A 27,266-nucleotide genomic window follows, 5' to 3' on the forward strand; every position below is an offset into this window, starting at 1 on the left:
ATTGGAATGCAAATCACTTGTGAATGTACCTATTTATTGTAGAGTAGCTTTAACGTAATTAATCTGACGTGGTTAAACCCGGTAACAAGCTCTGCATACCTGCAGTCGTCTCCTCCAGTGCTGATCACATATTTATCATCATAGGAGAAGTGAATGTTGGTCACGTGTGCCGAGTGCCCAAAGTAACGCTTGTGTTTGGCCTGTAGGGGATCAAAATAAGTATTAATTAAACACTTTTTTTTTGCCAATGCTCTCATCCAGAGCACTTACAGGAGCAATAAGGACAAATAGTTTTTCATCCAGTCGGCTCGGGGATTCAAACCAGCGACCTTTCGGATACTGGCCCACCACCCCACTTGGGGCAGCCCCAGCCAGCAGTCTGTGTTCTATGGCTTCAGTAACTACATATCTTTAAAAGCTATCCCAGTGATGTTGAGAGGAAGTGAAGCACTCACAAACTTCTCAGTGCAGGGAAAGTCGAAGAGCTTGACCAGTCCAAAGTCGTCCCCGGTGACCACGTTGAGGCCGGCGTGGGAGACACAGGCACAGTTGACGTCAGCCTTATCAGCATTCCGTGGCCAGATCCCCAGCACCTCATCTCCCAGGATACTGAGAAGGAATGAGAGAGAGGAGCCATGCTCAGACTGCAGAATATGCTGAACACACGCCTGCCAGTACTGAGAGGACATTAGTCCACCAAAGAATAACCTTTTTAAATGTTTCCTCCAAGTCAACTGAATTACTTTATCGTACTCTTCTCAGTAGTAAAACATATGCAACATATATAAAACATTTAAAAATATTCCTGCATACTGTAAAAGATCTCAACCAGACATTTGTTTTTCTGTTCATGCTTCGAAATAAGTATGCTACGGTCTATATGCAGAATGTATTTTAACCCATTAACCTTGGGGAGAGTGAATTTAGAGGAAGTTTGGGGTCTATTCATGAGAAGTGAACAGTGACTGCTGTGCTGCAGACAGTATTGATTGACCTCCATTATTCCATTGATCAATAACAGACACCCAAACACAACTACAAAACATGTCTAGGTGTGCCCACTAAACTTCCGTACACAAACGTGCCCAGATGGCTTCAACGAGCCTAAAGCTCAAAAATAAGTTGAACCAGCAATGTTTTTGTACCGCTTCACCTTGCATTCCCATATTACGAGTGAGATATTATCTTTAGCTCCCGTTGTTGACGCCATATCGCAATTGTGTTACCATGCAATATTTGAATTCTTTACTGAATATTGATCTCAGTTTGATTTTGGAGAGTATGTGAGTTTGATTAAATTCGAGTGACTACAATGAATCATTCTACCTGGTCCAGGTGGCCCAGGTGATCCTCTCAATCACAGTCTGTTCTGTTACCATTTTCCCAGAAGGCATCTCATGCACCTGGCGCTTATAGTTTCCTGTGGACACCTGTCGACACACAGCCAGTGACACATCAGAATACACACTCATGCATATGCACACAACCAGAGGTCAGAATATTGTAACTGTCTGAAATACATCAGTCATCTAGTGTACTGTGCCTTAAGAAAGTATTCATACCCCTCGACTTATTCCACAGTTTGTTGTTACAGCCGGAATTCAAAATGGATGAAATGCATTTTTCCCCCTCACCCATCAACACACAATACCCCATAATGACAAAGTGAAAACATGCTTTTAGAAATGTTTGAAAATGAAATGTAATTTACTAGTGGTTAGAGCATTGGACTAGTAACCGGAAGGTTGCAAGTTCAAATCCCCGAGCTGACAAGGTACAAAATCTGTCGTTCTGCCCCTGAACAGGCAGTTAACCCACTGTTCCTAGGCCGTCATTGAAAATAAGAATTTGTTCTTAACTGACTTGCCTAGTAAAATAAAGGTAAAATTAAACAAATTAAAAAACATGTTAGAGTCACCTTTGGCAACAAATACAGCTGTGAGTCATTCTGGGTGGGTCTAAGAGCTTTGCACACCAAGATTGTACAATATTTTCCACATTCTTTAAAAAAATGTATTCAAGCTCTGTCAAGTTGGTTGTTGTTGATCATTGCTAGACAGATTTTCAAGTCTTGTCATAGATTGTCAAAACGATTTAAGTCAAAACTGTAACTATGCCACTCAGGAACATTCAATGTTGTCTTGGTAAGTAGCTCCAGTGTATATTTGGTCTTGTGTTTTCGGTTATTGTCCTGCTGAAAGGTGAATGTGTCTCCCAGTGTCTGTAGACTGAACCAGGAGGATTTAGGATTTTTCCTGTGCTTAGCTCTATTCCGTTTCTTTTTATCCTAAAAAACTCCCTAATCCTTGCAGATGACAATAACATGACAGCCACCACCATGCTCGTAAATATGAAGAGTGGCACTCAGTGTCATATTGGATTTGCCCCAAACATATCACTTTGTATTCAAGACATAAAGTGAATTTTCTTTGCCACATTTTTGGCAGTTTTACTTTAGTCCCTTATTGCAAACAGGATGCATGTTTTGGGATATTTATTCTGTACAGGCTTCCTTCTTTTCACTCTGTCATTTAGTTTAGTATTGTGGAGTAACTACAATGTTGTTGATCCGTCCTTAGTTTTCTATCACAGCCATTAAACTAACTGTTTTAAAGTCACCATTGGCCTCATGGTGAAATCCGAGTGGTTTACGTCCTCTCCGAGAACTGAGTTAGGAAGGACGCCTGTGTCTATAACTTAAAATTACAGGAGGACCATGGCAAACTATACTTGTCCCTCCCCTTCAAGGCACAGTCACATGTACTTGTAATTGTACGCTGAGGACAGGTTAAATTTAGAAGGCCAAGTCACCATCGTACTCTTTCTCTGGTCTTCATGTGGCAGTCATAGCGACACTCCGTAAAAGGGCTAAAGCTTTCCATAACAGCAAAGAATGGGTCTGAGTCTATAGGAATACCTCAAATACCTCAGATAGGGCTCCTTTTTTAGCACACTGAAGCCTGTCGGGTTACTCTGGGGTGGCTCCACGCTACTGTTAACTAGAAGGGGACTTGGCTATAAACGATTATGACCTGCCTGCCATATATGTGTGAGTCTAAATATAGGTGTTTTCCACTCTCAGCATGCTTTGGAATGGATATACGAGTATCCATCATGGTGAGAACACACTGTGCAACATGATCAAATGGTCAAGATGGCTGTATTAAAAAGACAACACTGACACGGTTGCCATGATGGTAAAAAAAAAGAAGGCTTTTAGACTATTCAAACATAATGACCTTGACAGCAAAATAAAATGGACCTCATTCCACTATCTATTTTGTGTGCGGTTTAGAAAATCCAGTATGTATGTCAGCCTATCAAAACCCCCATGGCTTGTATAACAACAAGACTTAGTCTGTTTTTAAAACCCCTCCAGCTGTATTCTACTTCCCGTTCAGTGTGGCATACCTCGATGAACCTGCTGTCTGCAGAGAAGTCCATCTGGATAACGAAGCTGGAGATGTCCTTACAGTAGCCCACGCGGTTGAGTGTGGGGCCCAATGTAAGGTCATACAGGTCAACCGTACTCTCCACTGAGCCCACTGCCAGGAGGTGTTTGTCTGGACTGAACCTGAGAGGGTCACAGAATAGACATACTGTACATAATGTATATATGACATTGAACCACACAAACATTCTCATAATTAAAATGTAATTGACTGGCCTTTAACTGACCCAATGCCATTTAAAATTAGTTCACTTCCCCCTTTTGGTTAAATCAGTCTTAAGATTGAACAGGGATTTGGACATGAAACAGGCTAGTTTTGAGGCTAGAGTTAGGATTGAACCAGGATGTGGACATGAAGCACTGTTAGGTTTGTGGTTGAGGTTAGGGTTAGGGTTGTGGGTTAGGGTTAGGGTTGTTTCCAGGGTTGTGGTTGAGGTTAGGGTTGTGGTTGAGGTTAGGTTTGAACCTAGGTTGAAGATGTCAAAGGTTGCCTCCCGGGTGGCGCAGTGGTTAAGGGCGCTGTACTGCAGCGCCAGCTGTGAAACCAGAGACTGAGTTCGCGCCCAGGCTCTGTCGTAACCGGCCGCGACCGGGACGTCCGTGGGGCGACGCACAATTGGCCTAGCGTCGCCCGGGTTAGGGAGGGTTTGGCCGGTAGGGAAATCCTTGTCTCATCGCGCACCAGCGACTCCTGTGGCGGGCCGGGCGCAGTGCGCGCTAACCAAGGTTGCCAGGTGCACGGTGTATCCTCTGACACATTGGTGCGGCTGGCTTCCGGGTTGGATGGCGCTGTGTTAAGAAGCAGTGCGGCTTGGTTGGGTTGTGTATCGGAGGACGCATGACTTTCCACCTTCGTCTCTCCCGAGCCCGTACGGGAGTTGTAGCGATGAGAAAAGATAGTAGCTACTAAAAACAATTGGACACCACGAAATTGGGGAGAAAAAGGGGTAAAAAATAAATAAATAAAAGATGTCAAAGGTTAAGACAACAGGGTTCTAATATCCCATAACTCTTTGAGAAAATGGGGCCAGCGTTGCTAGTTAGCAATGGTGCTAGTCATTATCAATGGCACTGGTCCAATAAATTAGTTCATTTTCGAATGCTGCCTGATGTAATAATTACTTGCCTGATGTAAACTGGGATGAGGACATGATGCTACGTTTACAGGGTTACATGAAGCCTGATGCTATTATTTTGCCAGGATGTGGACATGAAGCTAGGGTTGAATGCTAGGGATTATTGAGGATGTGGACATGAAGTGCTGATGCTAGGGCAAGATTTACAGCCAGGATGTGGACATGAAGCTAGGGTTAGGGCTGATGCTAGGGTTAGTTATTGCCAGGATGTGGACATGAAGTTAGGGTTAGGGCTGATGCTAGGGTTAGTTATTGCCAGGATGTGGACATGAAGCTAGGGTTAGGGCTGATGCTAGGGTTAGTTATTGCCAGGATGTGGACATGAAGTTAGGGTTAGGGCTGATGCTAGGGCAAGATTTACAGCCAGGATGTGGACATGAAGCTAGGGTTAGGGCTGATGCTAGGGTTAGTTATTGCCAGGATGTGGACATGAAGTTAGGGTTAGGGCTGATGCTAGGGTTACTGCCAGGATGTGGAAATGAAGTTAGGGTTAGTTATTGCCAGGATGTGGACATGAAGCTAGGGTTAGGGCTGATGCTAGAGTTATTGCCAGGATGTGGACATGAAGCTAGGGTTAGGGCTGATGCTAGAGTTATTGCCAGGATGTGGACATGAAGTTAGGGTTAGGGCTGATGCTAGGGTTACTGCCAGGATGTGGACATGAAGCTAGGGTTAGTGCTGATGCTAGGGTTACTGCCAGGATGTGGACATGAAGCTAGGGTTAGGGCTGATGCTAGGGTTACTGCAAGGATGTGCACATAAAGCTAGGGTTAGGGCTGATGCTAGTTACTGCAAGGATGTGCATATAAAGCTAGGGTTAGGGCTGATGCTAGGGTTACTGCCAGGATGTGGACATGAAGCTAGGGTTAGGGCTGATTCTAGTTACTGCAAGGATGTGCATATAATGCTAGGGTTACTGCCAGGAGGTGGACAGGAGTCTAGCCAAAGTGCTCCAGGTAGCTCCTATGTCCCCTCAGTTCTTACCTGATGTCCTGTATGGCAGCACTGCGGTCTCGTTTCTTGCCCCACATCTTGAGTGAGTTGGTGAGGAGGATGATGAACTCCCCATTCTTCATGCCCACAGACACCATCTCACCATCAGGACTGTAGCTGGCACACTTGGCTGGGTGGCCCAGGCTCACCTTGTTCAGCAGTTTCTAGCAGGGAAATGGACGCAGGGTTGTAGACAACAAAACATGACATAGGACGGTATTTTGCCATTCAACGGTTAACTAAATTCAGGTGCAAAGGAAACCAAGAACACAAACCTATTTACACACAGATTTGTGATTCAAAAAAGTTGTTTCGCCAATAAATCAATTAAGACATTCAACATAAGTTCAAACGCAACTTCATAGCTCAGCAGACCATTGGAACCACATAGTATTTATTTGTGCTGTACCTTGTCGTCCAGGTCCCATATGCGGATGGTGCTGTCGTCGCTGGTGGAGATGAACAGGTTTTTAGAGGGGTGGGTGGCCAGGCCCCAGATCTCGCCCTGCATGTGACCGTTGATCAGGATGTTGGATGCAGCGTTCTTCTCTCCCACCTCAATGATCTCACCATCCTTTGTACCTACCAATATCTTACCCTGGTAGACAGGGACACAAGAAGGTTACTGTTTTTAACCCTTCAAAATCCTAGCTATAGACTTAGGGCTCGCTTCAATCCATATCGCTAAGAGCGTCTGCTAAATGACTAAAGTATTATACACTGCTCAAAAAAATAAAGGGAACACTAAAATAACACATCCTAGATCTGAATGAATGAAATATTCGTATTAAATACTTTTTTCTTTACATAGTTGAATGTGCTGACAACAAAATCACACAAAAATGATCAATGGAAATCAAATTTATCAACCCATGGAGGTCTGGATTTGGAGTCACACTCAAAATTAAAGTGGAAAACCACACTACAGGCTGATCCAACTTTGATGTAATGTCCTTAAAACAAGTCAAAATGAGGCTCAGTAGTGTGTGTGGCCTCCACGTGCCTGTATGACCTCCCTACAACGCCTGGGCATGCTCCTGATGAAGTGGCGGATGGTCTCCTAAAGGATCTCCTCCCAGACCTGGACTAAAGCATCCGCCAACTCCTGGACAGTCTGTGGTGCAACGTGGCGTTGGTGGATGGAGCGAGACATGATGTCCCAGATGTGCTCAATTGGATTCAGGTCTGGGGAAGGGGCAAGCCAGTCCATAGCATCAATGCCTTCCTCTTGCAGGAACTGCTGACACACTCCAGCCACATGAGGTGTAGCATTGTCTTGCATTAGGAGGAACCCAGGGCCAACCACACCAGTATATGTTCTCACAAGGGGTCTGAGGATCTCATCTCGGTACCTAATGGCAGTCAGGCTACCTCTGGCGAGCACATGGAGGGCTGTACGGCCCCCCAAAGAAATGCCACTCCACACCATGACTGACCCACCGCCAAACCGGTCATGCTGGAGGAGTATGTTGCAGGCAGCAGAACGTTCTCCACGGCGTCTCCAGACTGTCACATGTGCTCAGTGTGAACCTGCTTTCATCTGTGAAGAGCACAGGGCGAATTTGCCAATCTTGGTGTTCTCTGGCAAATGCCAAACGTCCTGCATGGTGTTGGGCTGTAAGCACAACCCCCACCTGTGGACGTCGGGCCCTCATACCACCCTCATGGAGTCTGTTTCTGACCGTTTGAGCAGACACATGCACATTTGTGGCCTGCTGGAGGTCATTTTGCAGGGCTCTGGCAGTGCTCCTCCTGCTCCTCCTTGCACAAAGGCGGAGGTAGCGGTCCTGCTGCTGGGTTGTTGCCCTCCTATGGCCTCCTCCACGTCTCCTGATGTACTGGCCTGTCTCCTGGTAGCGCCTCCATGCTCTGGACACTACGCTGACAGACACAGCAAACCTTCTTGCCACAGCTCACATTGATGTGCCATCCTGGATGAGCTGCACTACCTGAGCCACTTGTGTGGGTTGTAGACAGTCTCATGCTACCACTAGAGTGAAAGCACCGCCAGCATTCAAAAGTGACCAAAACATCAGCCAGGAAGCATAGGAACTGAGAAGTAGTCTGTGGTTATCACCTGCAGAACCACTCCTTTATTGGGGGTTTCTTGCTAATTGCCTATAATTTCCACCTGTTGTCTATTGTCAATCAGTGTTGCTTCCTAAGTGGACAGTTTGATTTCACAGAAGTGTGATTGACTTGGAGTTACATTGTGTTGTTTAAGTGTTCCCTTTATTTTTTTGAGCAGTGTATATATATATATATACATCTCTATCTCAATCTCTATACAATCTCTATCTCTCTCTATATATATATATATATATATATATATATATATATAGAGAGAGAGATAGAGATATTTAATATAGAGAATATCAATTGAATATCATATATATATATATCATATTTATATATATATATATAAAACATTGTGACAGTACGTTTATTTCCAAAAGGATTGTTCTGTGAGTTGCTTTAAGATTAAACATCTGCTGTAGACATGCTCAAAGTCTCTTTCACTGCTGTGTGCCCTGGCTGTGCTGAACTCACCTTTCCTCGACAGACGGACCTCACACACTCAACAGTTTGGCCCGTCTCCAGCTGGAACGCTCGGCAACGCTTCATCTCCTGGTCCCACAGTTTCACTGCACCGCCCTCCTTTGTACTGAAATGTGCATGCATGCACACACACGCACACACACACACACATGCAAACACACCATCATAATCATCAATGTATCATCATCATAGAGGATAGAGGGTTAACCGAGATTCAGAACTATTCTTAAAGTAATCCAATGGAATTCCAGATGTGATTTTTGGTGCTAGTGTGCCTTGTTAATTTAGGTGGGATTAATGGTGTTGTCTCAAGTAGGTCAGTGTTATAAAGATATCATTCTGATTGTCAGTGGTCTTGGCAGCAGGTAGCCTAGCGGTTAAACAAATACTTTCCCTGAGTCCGATGAACTAGTGGACACCATTTTTATGTCTGTCTCTGTGTCCAGTATGAAGGAAGTTAGTTAGGTAGTTAGTGTAATGACTGGAAGTCTATGAATATCTACTAGCATACTAGTAGAAAAATGGCCTCATTGCCAAAATATCCCTTTAAGAGCATTGGGCCAGTAACCGAACAGTCACTGTTTCAAATCCCTGAGCTGACTAGGTGAAAAATCAGTCGATGTACCCTTGAGCAAGGCACCTAACCCTAATTTCTCCTGTAAGTCACTCTGGATAAGTAAATGACTAAAATGTAAACTGTAAATGGTCGTGCAGCAGTACGGTACTCACGGCCTCTCCTTGCCCCCTGTGACGATGAGGCCGTCCCTCAGTGTGGTGTACATGGTGAACACTGGCCCGGTGTGGGCTTTAGCCACGACACGAAGCAGGAAGTGGTCTCTCCACACGTACACATCCCCATTTATAGCACCTGTGAATGTTAGGTTATTCTGGAGGAAGAGAAACTACAGCTCAGGATCATGAAACCGTTTAATGTATCTCTGAAATGAATTACTACCCATTAGGGTAGACTAAAGAGTGTCAAATTCTGTCGATACTCACCGCACCAAAGGCCACAGACAACATGGTCTGCATCCTGCCGTCCTCCACTGAGCCCACCACTCCCTTCTTATACATGAGAGAGCCTCCAGCTAGTGTCCAGAACTTGATGTGCTTGATCCCAACAGACACAAACTGAGAGTCGGAGTCTGGCCGGAACTCAACTACGAAGATCCTGTCTGGATGGCCACCTTTACTGGTCACTTTAGCACCTGGACAGGGTAACCCACACAAGCACAAACACTCCTATGACCTGCTATTTACAGTTACAGAGTGATATCTAACAACATTGTTAGGATTAGCAATCCCAAAAATGCCCAGACCAATCTAAGCTGTAGCCTACCACCATCTCAGTGAATATTACCAGGGTCAGAATGGCTCACCTTCCTGCCAGCGCCACACAGTGATGGTGTGTTCAGGCTCCACCCCCACAGAGAGCAGCAGCTTTCCCGTGGCGCTGAAGTTGACGTAGCCCACCCCCTTGGCGTGAGAGCAGCGCAGGATGGACAGCGTCTGTTTACTCATGGCGTCCCACACATGGATGGAGGGGGTGGTGCCTGGAGCACAGAGAAAACCACCATAGTCTGATCCAGTATACAGGGCTACAGTATGGAGCAGTCCAGGGCAATTGATTGGCTGTATTATAGTACTGGGTAAAAAAGGTCAGAAAAGTAGGGTTGAATACAGAGGGATAACTACTGGAGGATAGAAAACACAGGACAGGCCACTGGGAAACTGCAGGAGAACAGCAATAAGAGGGTAAACCTATAGGGGTGGTTTCCCCGACATAGATTCAGATTTTTTTTTCATTGAGCTTTCTTTTTTATTGTAGGACTGGGATTTATCTGTGTCCGGGAAACCGGCCCATAGGCATAGTAACTGTAGGGCACACTGTAAAGGTCAATCTGGACGGGCTGTTTACCTGGCAGGTCTGTCACTTCACCTGTGGTGTGTGAGCGATGGGAAATTAGGCAAAAGAACAAATTCAATCTAAAGTGAGTGCCTTCTCAGATGCTGCTGAGGGCCATGATATTAAGCACCAATAAAAAATGACTTCTAGCAACAAACAAAATGTGTCAATGTAGACTGAACAGGTCCTCAACAAAGTCCCAGAAAAATGCTATGATAAGGCTAAACATGGGCATTCAATATCTCTCTCTCTCTCTCATATGCCCACACTCAGCCCACACACAAATGCTATGGATAAGTACATGCAAAATATGTCAACGCATAATCACAATCAAATAAAACATGTTCATTCACTGCAGTACAGTACATACCAATCTGTCCTGTAGCGATGACATTTTTGTATTTAGGATGTTGATTGACGGTCAAACAGAGGATGTCGTCTGTATGCTCCAAGTAGAAACTCTGAGTCCCTGAGGAAAAATAGCATTAAAACACAGAGTTCATCTTCATCTTATCATGTACACGCCTTTGAAAATCACAAGTCCTGATGTCAACACTGAGTATGGTATCTGAAAGTGACAACACGTAGCTGTACCAGTGGAGAGGCTGTGCACCATGGCCGTAGCTGCTGTGTGGAAGACGATGTCGGCGCCGTCGTTGAGGTAGTGAAGGTTGTTACGACAATCAAAGCCCCTGAACCCAAACACGTGGTCCAGAACCAGGTCCTGGAAGTACACACATCACCGACCAATCACATCCCACAGCGCACCAAACGTACCCAACAATGGTTCATAAAAATAAATAAAAATTAAGGTTAAAAATTTAACAAGACACAAGCATTTCGCCACACCCACAATAATATCTGCAAAATATGTGTATGTGACCAATAAAATTAGATTTTGTAACATTGTGTTGAGTATGACATCAAAGTTATTCAGAGTTAACATCAACACCACCGTGAGACAAACCTCGACAAGCTTCTTCTTTTTGGTGATATTGTTCTTCTGCAGCTTCTCTGGTTGGGGAGCAGCTCGGCTAACAGGTGGCCTGCAGTGAGTAAACCGATAGTACTGCCTCACACAGTAGATATATTGGACAGATACAGTATATTAACATGTGTACCACAGAACCAAGTTGTGTTTTCTCAGAGCAATTTCATTACAGGGCACAGAAATGCCACATTAAGGATAGATTAGGCCAAGTTATAAAATGTCTCTCTAGTCTGACATGAGAGTGATAGAAACAAAGAAAGAAAGATAAGAGAGAGTGTGAGAAAGAAAATATCTATGTACTAAACTACAGCTTGAGGAACTCAGAGAGTACAAAACAGCTGCAATCAGTCATATCCCTCTGAATAGAAACCTTGTTAAGCATGTCTACAGTACATCATTGTTTGTTAATCACTCATAATAGCCTTTACTGTTTATAATACACAAACATTCAGTGTCCCACATGAAGCACACACAGTATATAACACAATATCTACAGACAGATTCAGTGCTACATAAAATTGAATAAATTGTATACATCACTGACATTTTTCCTATTACATTTTCCACATGTATGAATTTTTGCCAGCCACTGCACATATATCACCAAGGTGGGCACATCACATTCACAATGTTAACAAGCGTCAACTTTCACATAAGGATCACACCAATAATGACACATTACACCAGTTGGCTGAGGCCACATTTAACATGTATGGCAATGAGCCACAATGAGCAACAGAATACATTTCCACTCAGTCTCTGAGTCAGTTTCTAGGAGCTCTACACTGCCACCTGCAGCACATCTACCTCTGCGTCTCAGTGAGGCTTTCCCTGGATTTCCTTCTCTGTCCCCCCCCTCATTGAAATCTATCACTATAAAATATAAATACTTAAAAAGAGGCAATCTGCAGTTAATGTAGCAATTACAGATTGCCCCTTTAAAGTGAGTGGAATTCCACTCTCCTTAAAAAAATTTGACTTCCTAGGCAGTTGGTTACCACAGTGATGTGTCCTGGCTGAGACCTGAGGTCCATGGTCACTCTCAGGGGTTAACAGACCATGTAAAACATCTGACATATCAATACTATTGATAGCTGACACAAAAGCAAAGGGCCATTAAAGGAAGAATAGAAGCACTCCACACTGCCCTTTCCCACCTGGACAAAAGGAACACCTATGTGAGAATGCTGTTCATTGACTACAGCTCAGCGTTCAACACCATAGTGCCCACGAAGCTCATCACTAAGATAAGGACCCTGGGACTAAACACCTCCCTCTGCAACTGGATCCTGGACTTCCTGACGGGCCGCCCCCAGGTGGTAAGGATAGGCAACCACACATCTGCTACGCTGATCCTCAACACTGGGGCCCCTCAGGGCTGTGTACTTAGTCCCCTCCTGTACTCCCTGTTCACCCACGACTGCGTGGCCAAACACGACTCCAACACCATCATTAAGTTTGCTGACGACACAGCAGTGGTAGGCCTGATCACCAACAACTATTAGAGAGGAGGTCAGAAAATTGGCAGTGTGGTGCCAGGACAACACCCTCTCCCTCAATGTGAGCAAGACAAAGGAGATGATTGTGGACTATAGGAAAAGGAGGGCCGAACAGGCCCCCATTAACATCAAATGGGCTGTAGTGGCATCACTGCCTGGTATGGCAACTGCTGGGCATCTGACCGTAAGGCACTACAGAGGGTAGTGAGTACTGCCCAGTGCATCACTGGGGCCAAGCTTCCTGCAATCCAGGACCTATATAATAGGCGGTGTCAGAAGAAAGCCCATAAAATTGTCAGAGACTCCAGTCACCCAAGTCATAGACTGTTTTCTCTGCTACCGCACGGCAAGTGGTACCTGAGCGCCAAGTCCAAAAGGCTCCTAAACAGCTTCTACCCCCAAGCCATAAGACTGCTGAACAATTAATCAAATGGCCATCGGACTATCACATCGACCCCCCTCCCTCCATTTGTTTTGTACACTGCTGCTACTCACTGTTTATAGTCTATGCATAGTCACTTCACCCCAACCCACATGTACAAATTACCTCTAACCTGTACCCCCGCACACTGACTCTGTACTGGTACCCCCTGTATAAACCTCGTTATTGTTATGTTATTGTATTATTTTTTTAACTTTAGTTTATTTGGTAAATATTTTCTTAACTCTTCCTGAGCTGCACTGTTGGTTAAGAATTTTGAAGTAAGCATTTCACGGTAAGGTCTACACTTGTTGTATTCGGCGCATTTGACAAATACAGTTTGATTTGATTTGATTTATTAAGTTATTGGTCCTTAACATAGGTTGTCAAAGGTTCACGAGAATGTGTGCATGCTCCTGTGCGCACACACACTGACAGACAGAGTCTACAACTTAACAGGGAAACACATATTGAAGAAGCCCTTGGAGGTTGAAATCCAACAGGAGGTTGAACAGTGCAAAGACAATGCAGAAGCATTAGTCATACAGCACCAGCACTGTGTGCAATGGCCTGGTAGAACTACAGCCGTGTCATACAAGACAAGGTTCCAGCTCACAAATTACTAGCCCAAAGGTGATAGCTGTGATCACATACATAGTTTACACTCCTTACAGCTGACAAGACACTACCGTCGTTCTCTGTTTGTCTGAACAGCATTTAACCAGCATTGTTTGGATGATCATGCACGGCAGGGAGCTAATATTTCCAACATCTACTTTCTCCTATTTCATTTGGTAATCAGACTCCCTCTTCCACACGTGTTTTAACAATATTATCAGTGTCTACGTGCTCTGAAGTGACTTCAATCAGCATGTCAGAGTTTAGTGTTGCCACACATAACACCGCAGATTGAATATCTGTAGTAGTGTTGTAACTAACTCCTAAGGACTGATTGCAACATTTTACATGCTGAGCCAGGATTGTAGAATCATTTTAATAAATGTTATGTTTTATTGAACCTTTTTTGAACTAGAGAGTCATAGAGTGAGGCTGCCTAGCTCCATGTCTCTATCTGAACAAGAAAGAGAAGATGGGAAAAAAGCCCCACTGGGTGTGAAACTCTGCAGTCTGGATGCAAACATGCAGTTCTGATCAGATGGGAATGAGATGAGCTGACTGCCACCATGCAAGTACATACAGAACGTCACAGAGAAACACGTGGACCTGGACCCACAGTGTACGCACACAGCGTGATAGACACAAGTAGCCCACTTTACCTGGATCCCCTTGAGAGCAGTGGACAGAACCAAGTGAGAGGTTTAGAGGACAGGTCGGAGTCCGAGGGGACTCAATATAGCTATAAAGGCTCTATGCTCATGCAAAAAGCAACCTGGAGAGCTATTAGCTGTCATTTCTGCCTGGTGCACACCATGCTCTGGCCATCAGCCTGCTGTCAGCATGCTAGAAAGAGAGACAGCTCGTAGGAGAAGTGTGGAATGAGAGAGTGCACCAGTCTACAGAGCGATAAGGGGAGGGGGTCATACCCTGGGGTCCCTGTGCAAACTGTGCAATAGAGCTCCTATGAGAGGAGGAGGAAGGGCACAGGAAGAGAGAAATGAGTCAGTGCCTCGATCTCAACCCCCAAGGGGTTATGGGAAAACAAGGTCCTGTGATGTCTGGGGCTCCATGAGAGGGGAAGAAGAAAAGAGAGGGGGAGAGACAGAAACAGAAAGAAAGAACTGGTCTCCTCCAGCATCACTTGGTAAATCATCATTGTACTCAGAGTACCCTACAAAATAAATTGTGATACAAATGACCCAAAAGGACCTGAAATAAAATGTCTTACTCATGCAGTTGACATAACTTCACATTGGCCATACTTTGAGCAATATGAGTGATATTGAGATCCATGGGCTATGGGAGATTATGCCCATAGTCCATATAAATAGATGACTAGAAAATACAGCCTTTTCAACTGCTTCCTGTAGGACCATTATAGGAGATCAGTGAAATAACAAACACTTTTGGATAAAATGTCAAGTATGTATGGTTATAAAAGGAAAAACATGGAAAATTCTGTTGAAATCCCTGGATTAAAATAACACCATGTATTCTATTGCATGTTAGATATTCTACCTACACACTCAATAAAATAAAATACTCATCTCTTCACATCCAATGTAAGGAAATACCACCCACATCCCATAGCTAACACAGAATGTATGCATAGGTCATACTTACTTGACAATGCCCTGCCTCCAAAGGAATGCAAGTTAAAACACAAGAGAGATATTAAAGAGATTGAACAGGATGTTAAGCACTTACAAATTCTTAACATTCTACGAATTGGAATTTGTGACATATAATAAGAAATGGATTACGTCGTATACAATTGTCGGGGACCTGTTTTGGATTGTGAGCACTACTTTTAAAACTACTGGCTGAAATTACACCTTTATAATGCATCTTTCAAAGGTAGACTCAGTGAAATGACGTTGCCGCGAGCAGCACCGCAGATAATGAGATGAGCGAGACGCAAGACTTTGCTCTCACACAGTCACACACAGTATCTGCACATGTGCACTGGTTACCTTCACGCTGTTAGAGCGTGGTAGCCAGGGCACCAAAACAAGAAGTTGAGCCTCGAGGTTCAATGCTCTTAGTTGTTGCAGAAATGGACGTTGTGAGCCTCCCAGATAGCATATGATAGGTTCTTCACTGGTTCATGTTCTGTAACTATTTCATGTTTCCTGTCATTCTGTGATGCTGTATAATTGGGTAAATGTTATTCTACACATTATATGAAAGAGAATGGACAAAGTCAAAGTCTTCCATACATAACAGCACTGCTATATGTGACAATAATGGAAAATAGTGGGGAGCGTCATGGTAAATAATGCCAATTTTATGACTTAGAATACAATTTGTGGCAACGCAACCTTTGGCTTTGACAAAAATCAATCATTGTCTCCTCGGGCTATACATGCTATTTCCACAGTATATTTTTGACTTCCCCTAGCTGCACATAGCTGATAAGCCATTTATATTGATGGGGGAACCACTGATGTGGCAATATTCGATACAGTCTCGAAGCAACTGAGATCATACCAATGATACTGTATAGGTACTGTATACACAACATATCGGTATCATAGCAACATATATCACATAGAAGCTCAAGAGAGAACACCTGCTACACATGCACATAACATTGTGTAATACTAATGTCAAGATACCTTCACAAGCCACAAGAACATGCTATCTCATACTGTAACACCACACAGACTACAACCCAAACACGTACACCCAACAATCCACAGATAGATGGATCAAACATAAAACATGCACACGGCATGCCATATCAATGGGCTACATCCACAATGCATGCCCAGGACAATCCACAGTATCATAGCAACAGAGGTGAATAGAGAGAGCGTATTAGAGAGAGGACACATAAGGCACATGTGTACACTCATAAAGTGCAGAAAGAAATAACATAGAACTGGGGATAAAGATCTTTCTATGAGCATATAATGTCTTGTTTTTTAATGCAAGTAGTACAGATAGGTAAAGAGTATATGTCTATCAAACTAAATCAGGCCTCCTACTCCATTTGAAATAGTCTAACATGAAAACAAACCCCACACAGTCTTCCCTTAAACTTCAAATGCTGTCAGCTAAGCACTGAAAAAGTCAACTTACTCTGTATCATAAAAAAGCAAGACCAAACTCTATATCCATGTCAACCCTACAATGACCACCTCTGAGGCTTTACAAAAGGTATAAATACTGTATATATGAATAATACTCATATAGATGTGTACTGGTAGACAGTTACAGTTCCTGTTTCTGACACCAGAGGACTCTATAAGCATTCCTGTGTAGACAATCAAATGGTGTTGGAGGCTGATGGCAGCCTGATTAGGATCAAGACTTTAACAGTCTTTTGAGGCCTAACATAACAGATAAAACTTGGGCATTTTTTTATTGTCACTGCCTCAGACTTTAAATTGTTTTAAATCTACACACAGCACAATGGTCAGGGACCAAGACACTCTAATGTTTAAGCTCTATCACTAAGTGACAACTACCAGTCCCAAAACAAAATCTGTACAGTTCAGTCATTTAGAGAAGGAAGGGAAACGTGGGCAGAGACAGAGGTGTGGGGGTGTACCTTTCCTCTGGTGACACCTCCTTCAGTTGCTGGTGGGGTTTGATGCCACACATACCCCGGATGCTGACAGCATAGATCTTAGTGGTGTAGTTGATGCTGTTCTCCCTTGCCACATCACTGTCATACCCTACAGACACGCCCACAGGAAGAGACTCGCCAATTAGAGTAGTGTTTTAAAATGTGTATTTGATCAGGATAGCTTTGTGTGTGTCTGTTGAGAATGTTGTATGGGAGTTCTAAGAGTAGATTGTGAGAGAGTTGTAAGAATGTGTATATAAAAAAAAGTAATATATATGTTTTATTGTCATATACACAGGATAGTTGCAGTGAAATGTGCTTTTTTACAGGGTCAGACATAGTACTACAGTGTTAAGTGCCTTGCCAAAGGGCACAGACAGATTTTTCCCCTTGTTGGCTTGGGTGTTTGAACCGGCGGCCTTTCAGTTACTGGCCCAACATTCTAACCATTAAGCTACCTTCCGCCCACAAGCACTAATGTATATAGTAGTATTGTATACTACTGTACTGTATGGATCAGTAGTCTAAAGGCTGGCGTTTACCTCCGTCCTCCTCAATGTCATCGTCTGACTCCTCACTGTCCACAGGGTTCTCCCTGTGACCCTCTCCGGTTCTCTCCAGGCTCCAAATCATCAGTGCTGTGTCAGCTCCGCCCAGCGTCAGTAGCGTGGCGTCATCTTGTGCCCATCGCACGTTGGTTATATGGGCACTGTGGCCCACGTACTTCTTGAAGCGGGCATATTGACCCTGAGGGGGGAGCAGACGGTGCCAAGTTGAACCAAGAGACAATATTGAACCAAGTTGAACCATGAGACAACATTGAACCAAGTTGAACCAAGAGACAACATTGAAACAAGAGACAACATTGAACCAAGTTGAACCAAGAGACAACATTGAACCAAGTTGAACCAAGAGACAACATTGAACCAAGTTGAACCAAGAGACAACATTGAACCAAGTTGAACCAAGAGACAACATTGAACCAAGTTGAACCAAGAGACAACATTGAAACAAGAGACAACATTGAACCAAGTTGAACCAAGAGACAACATTGAACCAAGTTGAACCAAGAGACAACATTGAACCAAGTTGAACCAAGAGACAACATTGAACCAAGTTGAACCAAGAGACAACATTGAACCAAGTTGAACCAAGAGACAACATTGAAACAAGAGACAACATTGAACCAAGTTGAAATAAGAGACAACATTCAACTTGAGTCAACAACTGAGACATGTACCAGCGCTGGGATTAATTCCATTTCAGTTCAAGTGAGTAAAATGTAAATTAACACTAGCGCAAGTGTACTGAGCTGTCGCACCCTGGTTGGATAGCTGAAGAGCTTGAGGAAGCCAAAGTCGTCTCCGGTGGCTAGCAGCTTCTTGTCTTTGGTGAGCGAGGCGGCGTTGACGTCTGTGATGTCACTGTGGGTGGGCCAGATCCCCTCACAGGTGGGGCCCAGGACACACGTCCAGGTAGCCCACTCCATCTTCTCTATCTGACAGGCGGAAACAGGAACGCACGCACACATACACACACACAGTGTGTTAAATACTGCATCCTGTTATCATGGAGTGTCCATACATTTTTGATTTCTAGCTGAGAAAAATAACAATCTCAGTTGGGTCTCTCACCTCAGAATTTCTTATGGTTTGTCTCTTCCCTCTTGGGGCTTCGAAGAATAATTGCTCTTTGGCACCTGAATTTACTTGCAGCAATTTACCTACAGAAAAAAATGTACTTTTTCAGAATCCAAGGACAAAATGGAACTTGTATCTATAGACTACTAAGGAGAATTCATGCTCCTCTTGCATTTACACCATAAACTCACCACGAGAGTCCCAGTCTATGTGAGTGATATAGCTTGAAGCTCCTTTACAGATTCCCACCCTCTTACTGGACAGCACATTGTAGATATCCACAAAGTTATCATGAGAGGCCACAGCGAGGTATTTACCAGCGTCTAAGGAAGCCATAGAACCAGTGATCAACACCTCAGCCAGGTGGGAGATAATGCTATTCAGTGAAACCTCACTGAACACACTCTTAGAAAAAAAGGTGCTATCTAGAACCTAAAAGGGTTATTCGGCTGTCCCCATAGGAGAACCCTTTGGAAAACCCTTTTTGGTGCCAAGTAGAAGCCTTTTGGTTCCAGGTTGAACCCTTTTCACTGGAACCAAAAAGGGTTCTCCTATGAGGACAGCCGAATAACCCTTTTGGAAGCCTTTTTTCTAAGAGTGTATATTAGGAACTGTTGAACTCAAATTAACCTTACTAATAAAATACCCATGCGTATTATCAGTGTTATGAAATACAAACAGCAGTGAATGAACACATCAATGATAAGTGATCCAGTCGGCTGATAGTACAGAGTCTATGTCAAAGGTTACCTTGTGAAAACCTGACGTCAGAGATAGACTCCTTCCTGTGATGAAAGGACACCAGGTCCTCCAGGGTGTCAGAGTTCACCACCAGGAAACTACCATCATTGAGGCCCACCGCTAAGGCTTTCCCATCAGGGGAGAAGGCACAGCATCTTCCACCTGATACACACATCACACACAGAGTTAAACACTTCCAAAATGGAGATACAGATATAGACTGACAGACACTAGAGTGCCTTACAGATGTAGGATCTTAATTTGATCCCTCTTTTGTTGCTGAGAATTTTACTGCAAACCAGGAAATGTAAACTTGGAGTGTATTTTAATTTTAAAAGGCTTCTAAAGTTTGTAATTTTCACAGACATTTCAGACTTGATTTGCCCTTACGAAAAATGTATCAACCCCTACAAAAAATGTCCATTAATTCTAATCCACATTTCCTGTTGCTGCAGAGTTATTTTCCTGCTGTAGCAAACTTGCTCAAATTACAATCCTACATCTGTATGTTTTGTTGAGGATTATGGGAGTTAATGACTCATTAGTCAAGGAAGATATCAACATTCAGCAGTACCTTTTTTAAGTTTGCGAACTGCCACCATGCGGTGGTTAGTGAAGAGCTCCCATATCCTCAGAGTTTTGTCATCACTCACTGTGGCACATATGGGAAGCAGGGGGTGAGCAGCAAGACCCCACACCTCGCCGTCCATGTGACCCTGTAACCATAGCAATAGATGGACACACAACTGTTAGTCAGTCACAGTTGACATGCCCTGAACCATTACTCCTAATCCATTTGACACATCTGTCACCCACAAAATAATTCATTCTTTTGTCTCAGAACGATACATTGTGCTCATATTGACGTGGAGTTTGAGTGAGAGGCTAAACAAAAGCCCCAATCCATCCCAGATAGCAGCAGCGATTTAACTCAACAACACTTCCATACTGATCCTTCATAACCCATCCCCATCAGGTCTGTTCACCATGGCAACAGAGCACACGTACCTGACTGCTAAGGAGTCGTGGAGGCTCTGACTCTGAGCTGTAAGGGCTGCTCTGCACCCATAAAAGGGAACTACCACAGCGATGCACTGACAATCAGAACCACACATGCACACAAATAAGCATAGACACGCACACACACACACACGTACGCACACACGGTCGCACACACTCATAATACCAACCACTGTAACTGTCATGTACGCAGCAGCACCACAGAGCCCATACACAATCCTTGTGACACAGCCAAGAGACACACTAATAAGGTGTTGAGATATTAAGCTATGGACCATTCCGGATAATCAAGAGGGAACACAGGGCTTTTCGGAGCCAGCCAAGCAGCAGACTGTCAGATAGAAAAGGTTGCCTCGGATAACCAATGATTTATTTCCGACTGTAGTCCCTGCAGTAGAGGAAGTGAGGAATAAGCCAACACATCAAGTAGCCTGAGTAACAAGCCAGCACATCAAGAAGCCTGAGTAACAAGCCAGCACATCAAGAAGCCTGAGTAACAAGCCAACACATCAAGTAGCCTGAGTAACAAGCCAACACATCAAGAAGCCTGAGTAACAAGCCAACACATCAAGTAGCCTGAGTAACAAGCCAACACATCAAGAAGCCTGAGTAACAAGCCAACACATCAAGTAGCCTGAGTAACAAGCCAACACATCAAGAAGCCTGAGTAACAAGCCAGCACATCAAGTAGCCTGAGTAACAAGCCAGCACATCAAGAAGCCTGAGTAACAAGCAAACACATCAAGAAGCCTGAGTAACAAGCCAGCACATCAAGTAGCCTGAGTAACAAGCCAACACATCAAGTAGCCTGATGTGTGAAAGGCAACACATCAAGAAGCCTGAATAACAATCCAACACATCAAGAAGCCTGAGTAACAAGCCTCCAAATCAAGAATCCTGAGTAACAAGCCAACACATCAAGAAGCCTGAGTAACAAGCCAACACATCAAGAAGCCTGAGTAACAAGCCAACACATCAAGTAGCCTGAGTAACAAGCCAACACATCAAGAAGCCTGAGTAACAAGCCAGCACATCAAGTAGCCTGAGTAACAAGCCAGCCTGAGTAACAAGCCAGCACATCAAGAAGCCTGAGTAACAAGCCAACACATCAAGAAGCCTGAGTAACAAGCCAGCACATCAAGTAGCCTGAGTAACAAGCCAGCACATCAAGTAGCCTGAGTAACAAGCCAACACATCAAGTAGCCTGATGTGTGAAAGCCTGAATAACAATCCACATCAAGAAGCCTGAGTAACAAGCCAACACATCAAGAAGCCTGAGTAACAAGCCAACACTTCAAGAAGGCTGTAGAACAAGCCAACACATCAAGTAGCCTGAGTAACAAGCCAACACATCAAGAAGCCTGAGTAACAAGCCAACACACCAAGAAACAGTCAGTGGAGAACAGGCAACACCTGAAGGCTGCTGTAAAAATGTGTCCTCCAACCCAAATTAGGAAAAATAAACTGAAATGGAAAAATACCCCACTCTAGGTGTTTCAGCTGTATGCACACACACACACACACACACACACACACACACACACACACACACACACACACACACACACACACACACACACACACACACACACACACCTGGACTAGCAGGGTCATGGGTCCACTCTTGTCGATTTCAAGAATTTCTCCATTCTTGGTTCCCACCAGGATGTGTCCATGTCCCAGAGTTATGGCACGAATGGAGGGGTTGTCCTCCAAGAGCAGACCTGGGACACACACACAAATAGCACTGTAAAGACCAAGTACAGCCGTAGCAGTGAAATCCTCCCAGATCGATAGCAGCAGATAGAAGTAACATTCTTTGCATTTTCACATGAGGCCACGAGATGGCAGCACTAACTAGAGGAAGATACAGTGCTCAATGATGGCTAGAGTATCTATTGACCGTTTATGGTCAAATTTCAAACACATTACGCTTCCTGATACAGGTATGTGTTTTACAGGGTCAGAGGTTGCCTTTAAGAGAGAATTTCAGTACTTCTCAGATAGTGTTTCTGTATCTGTCAAGGACTTTGGTTGACTGTCAGTTACTGTAGGGAGTGTTATGGAGGCTGGTGAGAGGAGAAGCTATAGGAGGACAGGCTCATAGTAATGGCTGGAATGGAATAAATAAAAAGGAGTCAAACATGTGGTTTCCTACCTTTAGATCCAGGGGAGAGGGCTGCTCTCTTGATAGCGTATGTCTTCAGGCACCTCTCAAACATGTCGTCCCACAGCTCCACTACTCCGTCCTTCCCACCTGTCACAAAGCCCTGGAGGGAACAACAGCAGAGGGACGTCACCCAAGGTACTCCACCACTGACAACCCCACTGAGGAAAACTAACAGTGACGAGGGCCGGATGAGACAGGGGCTCTGATCGACGCTAATGTTCCGCCTGACAGCTTGTCAAGAGGTCTGTCTGAACCGCTGAAGGATGGTAGGGGGTCCGTTTGTCTTGAAACTGAGAAGGAAGTGTTGGATGAGGAAGTGCAGGAGGAAGGTATGGATGGAGGGAAGACAGATCAAAAACATTGTCTGTCTCTGACATCTTTCACAACAAACAGAAGCAGTTGGGAATTGCAATGACTTCTACTACCAGACAGGGCCTGTCAAAGATCTGAAGCAGCAGCAACAACAACACATCAGGAATTCAGTGGTGGTCTCCCCCAGGAACGCCCTCCTTCAGACTGCTTCTCTGATGAAAGGTTTTGGAAACAGCATCACATAAATGTTACATCTAATGGGACTATAATATTTTGTTTTGATCTAAGGCATCTCTACTTGAAGAGATTGCGAATAAATAGACAATCTATTTGTACGAGAGGGAGAAAACACTATAAGATATTTAATTAAAAACACTATCATGGACTGAAGACAAGAGATAGGATTGACTGCTTATAATCACGCCAGTCTTCATTAGTAAGAGTAAATAGCGATATAATGATTTTCAACAGACCAGAAGTTCATGGGAGACAATCCATTTAATTAATCCAATCTCAGCATCAGGAGGGAGATGCATGATAGAATACACACCAAGGTTTCCATCGGTCATTAAGACTACATAGTATTTGCACACAGTCAAATGACAGGCTGCAAATGGTCAATTAGGAAAACGAGGAATCTATGTGAGGCTTAATCATGCTGCCTAATGATGCTGTGTTTGCTCCCAAACACAATAACCACCATGCCTCAACACATCAAGTCTCTCCAAAGCTCCTCATCAGAGCACTACAATATTGATAACTTCCTCAACTACAGGCCAATTATAGTTAAACACATCCATAACTACAGCCAGCGGCAACAATATCACTCTGAAATTATTCTAGTGGACAACATAACATCAATTCCATATGGTGAAGTCCTCATAGAGCAGTTATAGGGCATTTATGAGTCAATGGGAAGAAAGACAATTCAATATTTACACCAAGTGGGTGTGGGGAAACCAGAGTACAATACAGAGCCCTTCCAGATGATGATCTTATTATAAGATTATGATTATTATGAGATTATAAGGTTAGTGAAAACTAGTTGACCAACAGTCTGTTGTTATCAGACAGGGCTGACACCCAGTAGAATACCTTGTCCAGGGAGTACATGGCGAACACAGGTCCGTCGTGGGCCTTGATGGTCTTCAGCAGCACGGGCTCCTTCCAGACGTATATGTCCCCTGTGGAAGCTCCAGAGAATACCAGCTCATCTGTCCGACCATAACACACTGACATCATTGTCTCCAGCTTCCCCAGGTTCCCAAAGACGCCTCGCTGGAACATAAGGCCTCCACCTGTAGAGACAGCACACCATTAGAAACTCACACATACATCAGTTGATTTTCACAAACATACCACGCCTGACAAAACAGAGTTGTTCCAATGTTCATTCAAAAAATGACAGGGTGGAACACTTTCCTAAAGACACAATTACAGTGTGAAAACACCTAGAAGGATATACTTGAAAGAAAAACAGGGACATGAGAGGAGAGGAGCTAGAAAGAGAGACTGATAGTATGAGAGAGACTGATAGTATGAAAGAGACTGATAGTATGACAGAGACTGATAGTATGACAGAGACTGATAGTATGACAGAGACTGATAGTATGACAGAGACTGATAGTATGACAGAGACTGGTAGTATGACAGAGACTGATAGTATGACAGAGACTGATAGTATGATATAAACTGATAGTATGATATAAACTGATAGTATGATATAAACTGATAGTATGAAAGAGACTGATAGTATGAAAGAGACTGATAGTATGAAAGAGACTGATAGTATGAAAGAGACTGATAGTATGATATAAACTGATAGTATGAAAGAGACTGATAGTATGATATAGACTGATAGTATGATATAAACTGATAGTATAAACTGATAGTATGATATAAACTGATAGTATGATATGAACTGATAGTATGAAAGAGACTGATAGTATGACAGAGACTGATAGTATGAGAGAGACTGATAGTATGAAAGAGACTGATAGTATGATATAAACTGATAGTATGAAAGAGACTGATAGTATGACAGAGACTGATAGTATGAGAGAGACTGATAGTATGACAGAGACTGATAGTATGAAAGAGACTGATAGTATGATATAAACTGATAGTATGATATAAACTGAGAGTATGATATAAACTGAGAGTATGATATAAACTGATAGTATGATATAAACTGATAGTATGAAAGAGACTGATAGTATGAAAGAGACTGATAGTATGAAAGAGACTGATAGTATGAAAGAGACTGATAGTATGAAAGAGACTGATAGTATGACAGAGACTGATAGTATGATATAAACTGATAGTATGATATAAACTGAGAGTATGATATAAACTGATAGTATGATATAAACTGATAGTATGAAAGAGACTGATAGTATGATATAAACTGATAGTATGATATAAACTGATAGTATGAAAGAGACTGATAGTATGACAGAGACTGATAGTATGATATAAACTGATAGTATGATATAAACTGATAGTATGATATAAACTGAGAGTATGATATAAACTGATAGTATGATATAAACTGATAGTATGAAAGAGACTGATAGTATGACAGAGACTGATAGTATGATATAAACTGATAGTATGATATAAACTGATAGTATGATATAAACTGAGAGTATGATATAAACTGATAGTATGATATAAACTGATAGTATGAAAGAGACTGATAGTATGAAAGAGACTGATAGTATGAAAGAGACTGATAGTATGAAAGAGACTGATAGTATGAAAGAGACTGATAGTATGATATAAACTGATAGTATGATATAAACTGATAGTATGATATAAACTGATAGTATGATATAAACTGATAGTATGATATAAACTGATAGTATGATATAAACTGATAGTATGATATAAACTGATAGTATGAAAGAGACTGATAGTATGAAAGAGACTGATAGTATGAAAGAGACTGATAGTATGACAGAGACTGATAGTATGATATAAACTGATAGTATGATATAAACTGATAGTATGATATAAACTGATAGTATGATATAAACTGATAGTATGATATAAACTGATAGTATGATATAAACTGATAGTATGAAAGAGACTGATAGTATGAAAGAGACTGATAGTATGAAAGAGACTGATAGTATGAAAGAGACTGATAGTATGACAGAGACTGGATAGTATGATATAAACTGATAGTATGACAGAGACTGATAGTATGAAAGAGACTTATAGTATGACAGAGACTGGATAGTATGATATAAACTGATAGTATGAAAGAGACTGATAGTATGACAGACACTGATAGTATGAAAGAGACTGATAGTATGACAGAGACTGATAGTATGATATAAACTGATAGTATGAGAGAGACTGATAGTATGAGAGAGACTAATAGTACGACAGAGACTGATATTATGAGAGAGACTGATAGTATGAGAGAGACTGATAGTATGATATAGAATGATATTATGACAGAGACTGATAGTATGAGAGAGACTGATAGTATGAGAGAGACTGATAGTATGAGAGAGACTGATAGAGAGACTGATATTATGAGAGAGACTGATAGTATGAGAGAGACTGATATTATGAGAGAGACTGATAGTATGAGAGAGACCGATAGTATGAGAGAGACCGATAGTATGAGAGAGACCGATAGTTGACAGAGACAGTCAGGCAGAACAGTAGGACAGACCTGTATGAGAGAGAGTGATATTATGAGAGAGACCGATAGTTGAAAGAGACAGTCAGGCAGAACAGTAGGACAGACCTGTATGAGAGAGACTGATATTATGAGAGAGACCGATAGATGAAAGAGACAGTCAGGCAGAACAGTAGGACAGACCTATATGAGAGAGACTGATAGTATGAGAGAGACTGATATTATGAGAGAGACTGATAGTATGAGAGAGACTGATAGTATGAGAGAGACTGATAGAGAGACTGATATTATGAGAGAGACTGATAGTATGAGAGAGACTGATATTATGAGAGAGACTGATAGTATGAGAGAGACTGATAGTATGAGAGAGACTGATAGAGAGACTGATATTATGAGAGAGACTGATAGTATGAGAGAGACTGATAGTATGAGAGAGACCAATAGATGAAAGAGACAGTCAGGCAGAACAGTAGGACAGACCTGTATGAGAGAGACTGATAGTATGAGAGAGACTGATAGTATGAGAGAGACTGATAGTATGAGAGAGACTGATAGTATGAGCGAGACTGATAGTATGAGA

General features: G+C 42.9%; 1 protein-coding gene across 5 annotated transcripts in view; it reads right to left on the bottom strand.

Annotated features, from left to right (window-relative positions):
• Positions 1-27,266, bottom strand: part of LOC112253129 (echinoderm microtubule-associated protein-like 6) — a 120,301-nt gene that overhangs the window by 3,218 nt on the left and 89,817 nt on the right. Inside the window, exons 18-43 of one of the 5 annotated variants that reach the window (XM_024425080.2) lie at positions 24,127-24,329; positions 22,708-22,819; positions 22,146-22,273; positions 20,104-20,245; positions 19,539-19,691; positions 18,980-19,111; positions 18,783-18,871; positions 18,470-18,646; positions 17,691-17,895; positions 17,131-17,257; positions 15,198-15,212; positions 14,234-14,242; positions 11,013-11,091; positions 10,640-10,769; positions 10,416-10,514; positions 10,058-10,078; positions 9,519-9,692; positions 9,139-9,347; positions 8,869-9,026; positions 8,131-8,245; positions 5,990-6,178; positions 5,572-5,744; positions 3,412-3,574; positions 1,327-1,430; positions 456-609; positions 100-200 (exon numbers count right to left, since the gene is read on the bottom strand). In XM_024425080.2, coding sequence (XP_024280848.2) covers positions 100-200; positions 456-609; positions 1,327-1,430; positions 3,412-3,574; positions 5,572-5,744; positions 5,990-6,178; positions 8,131-8,245; positions 8,869-9,026; positions 9,139-9,347; positions 9,519-9,692; positions 10,058-10,078; positions 10,416-10,514; positions 10,640-10,769; positions 11,013-11,091; positions 14,234-14,242; positions 15,198-15,212; positions 17,131-17,257; positions 17,691-17,895; positions 18,470-18,646; positions 18,783-18,871; positions 18,980-19,111; positions 19,539-19,691; positions 20,104-20,245; positions 22,146-22,273; positions 22,708-22,819; positions 24,127-24,329 — 3,361 coding nt within the window. The remainder of the gene's footprint in view (positions 1-99; positions 201-455; positions 610-1,326; positions 1,431-3,411; positions 3,575-5,571; positions 5,745-5,989; positions 6,179-8,130; positions 8,246-8,868; positions 9,027-9,138; positions 9,348-9,518; positions 9,693-10,057; positions 10,079-10,415; positions 10,515-10,639; positions 10,770-11,012; positions 11,092-14,233; positions 14,243-15,197; positions 15,213-17,130; positions 17,258-17,690; positions 17,896-18,469; positions 18,647-18,782; positions 18,872-18,979; positions 19,112-19,538; positions 19,692-20,103; positions 20,246-22,145; positions 22,274-22,707; positions 22,820-24,126; positions 24,330-27,266) is intronic. The other 4 variants (XM_024425081.2, XM_024425082.2, XM_024425083.2 and 1 more) reach the window with 4 other exon arrangements.

The sequence above is a fragment of the Oncorhynchus tshawytscha genome, linkage group LG06 (assembly GCF_018296145.1).
Source record: "Oncorhynchus tshawytscha isolate Ot180627B linkage group LG06, Otsh_v2.0, whole genome shotgun sequence".
Lineage (NCBI taxonomy): Eukaryota > Metazoa > Chordata > Actinopteri > Salmoniformes > Salmonidae > Oncorhynchus > Oncorhynchus tshawytscha.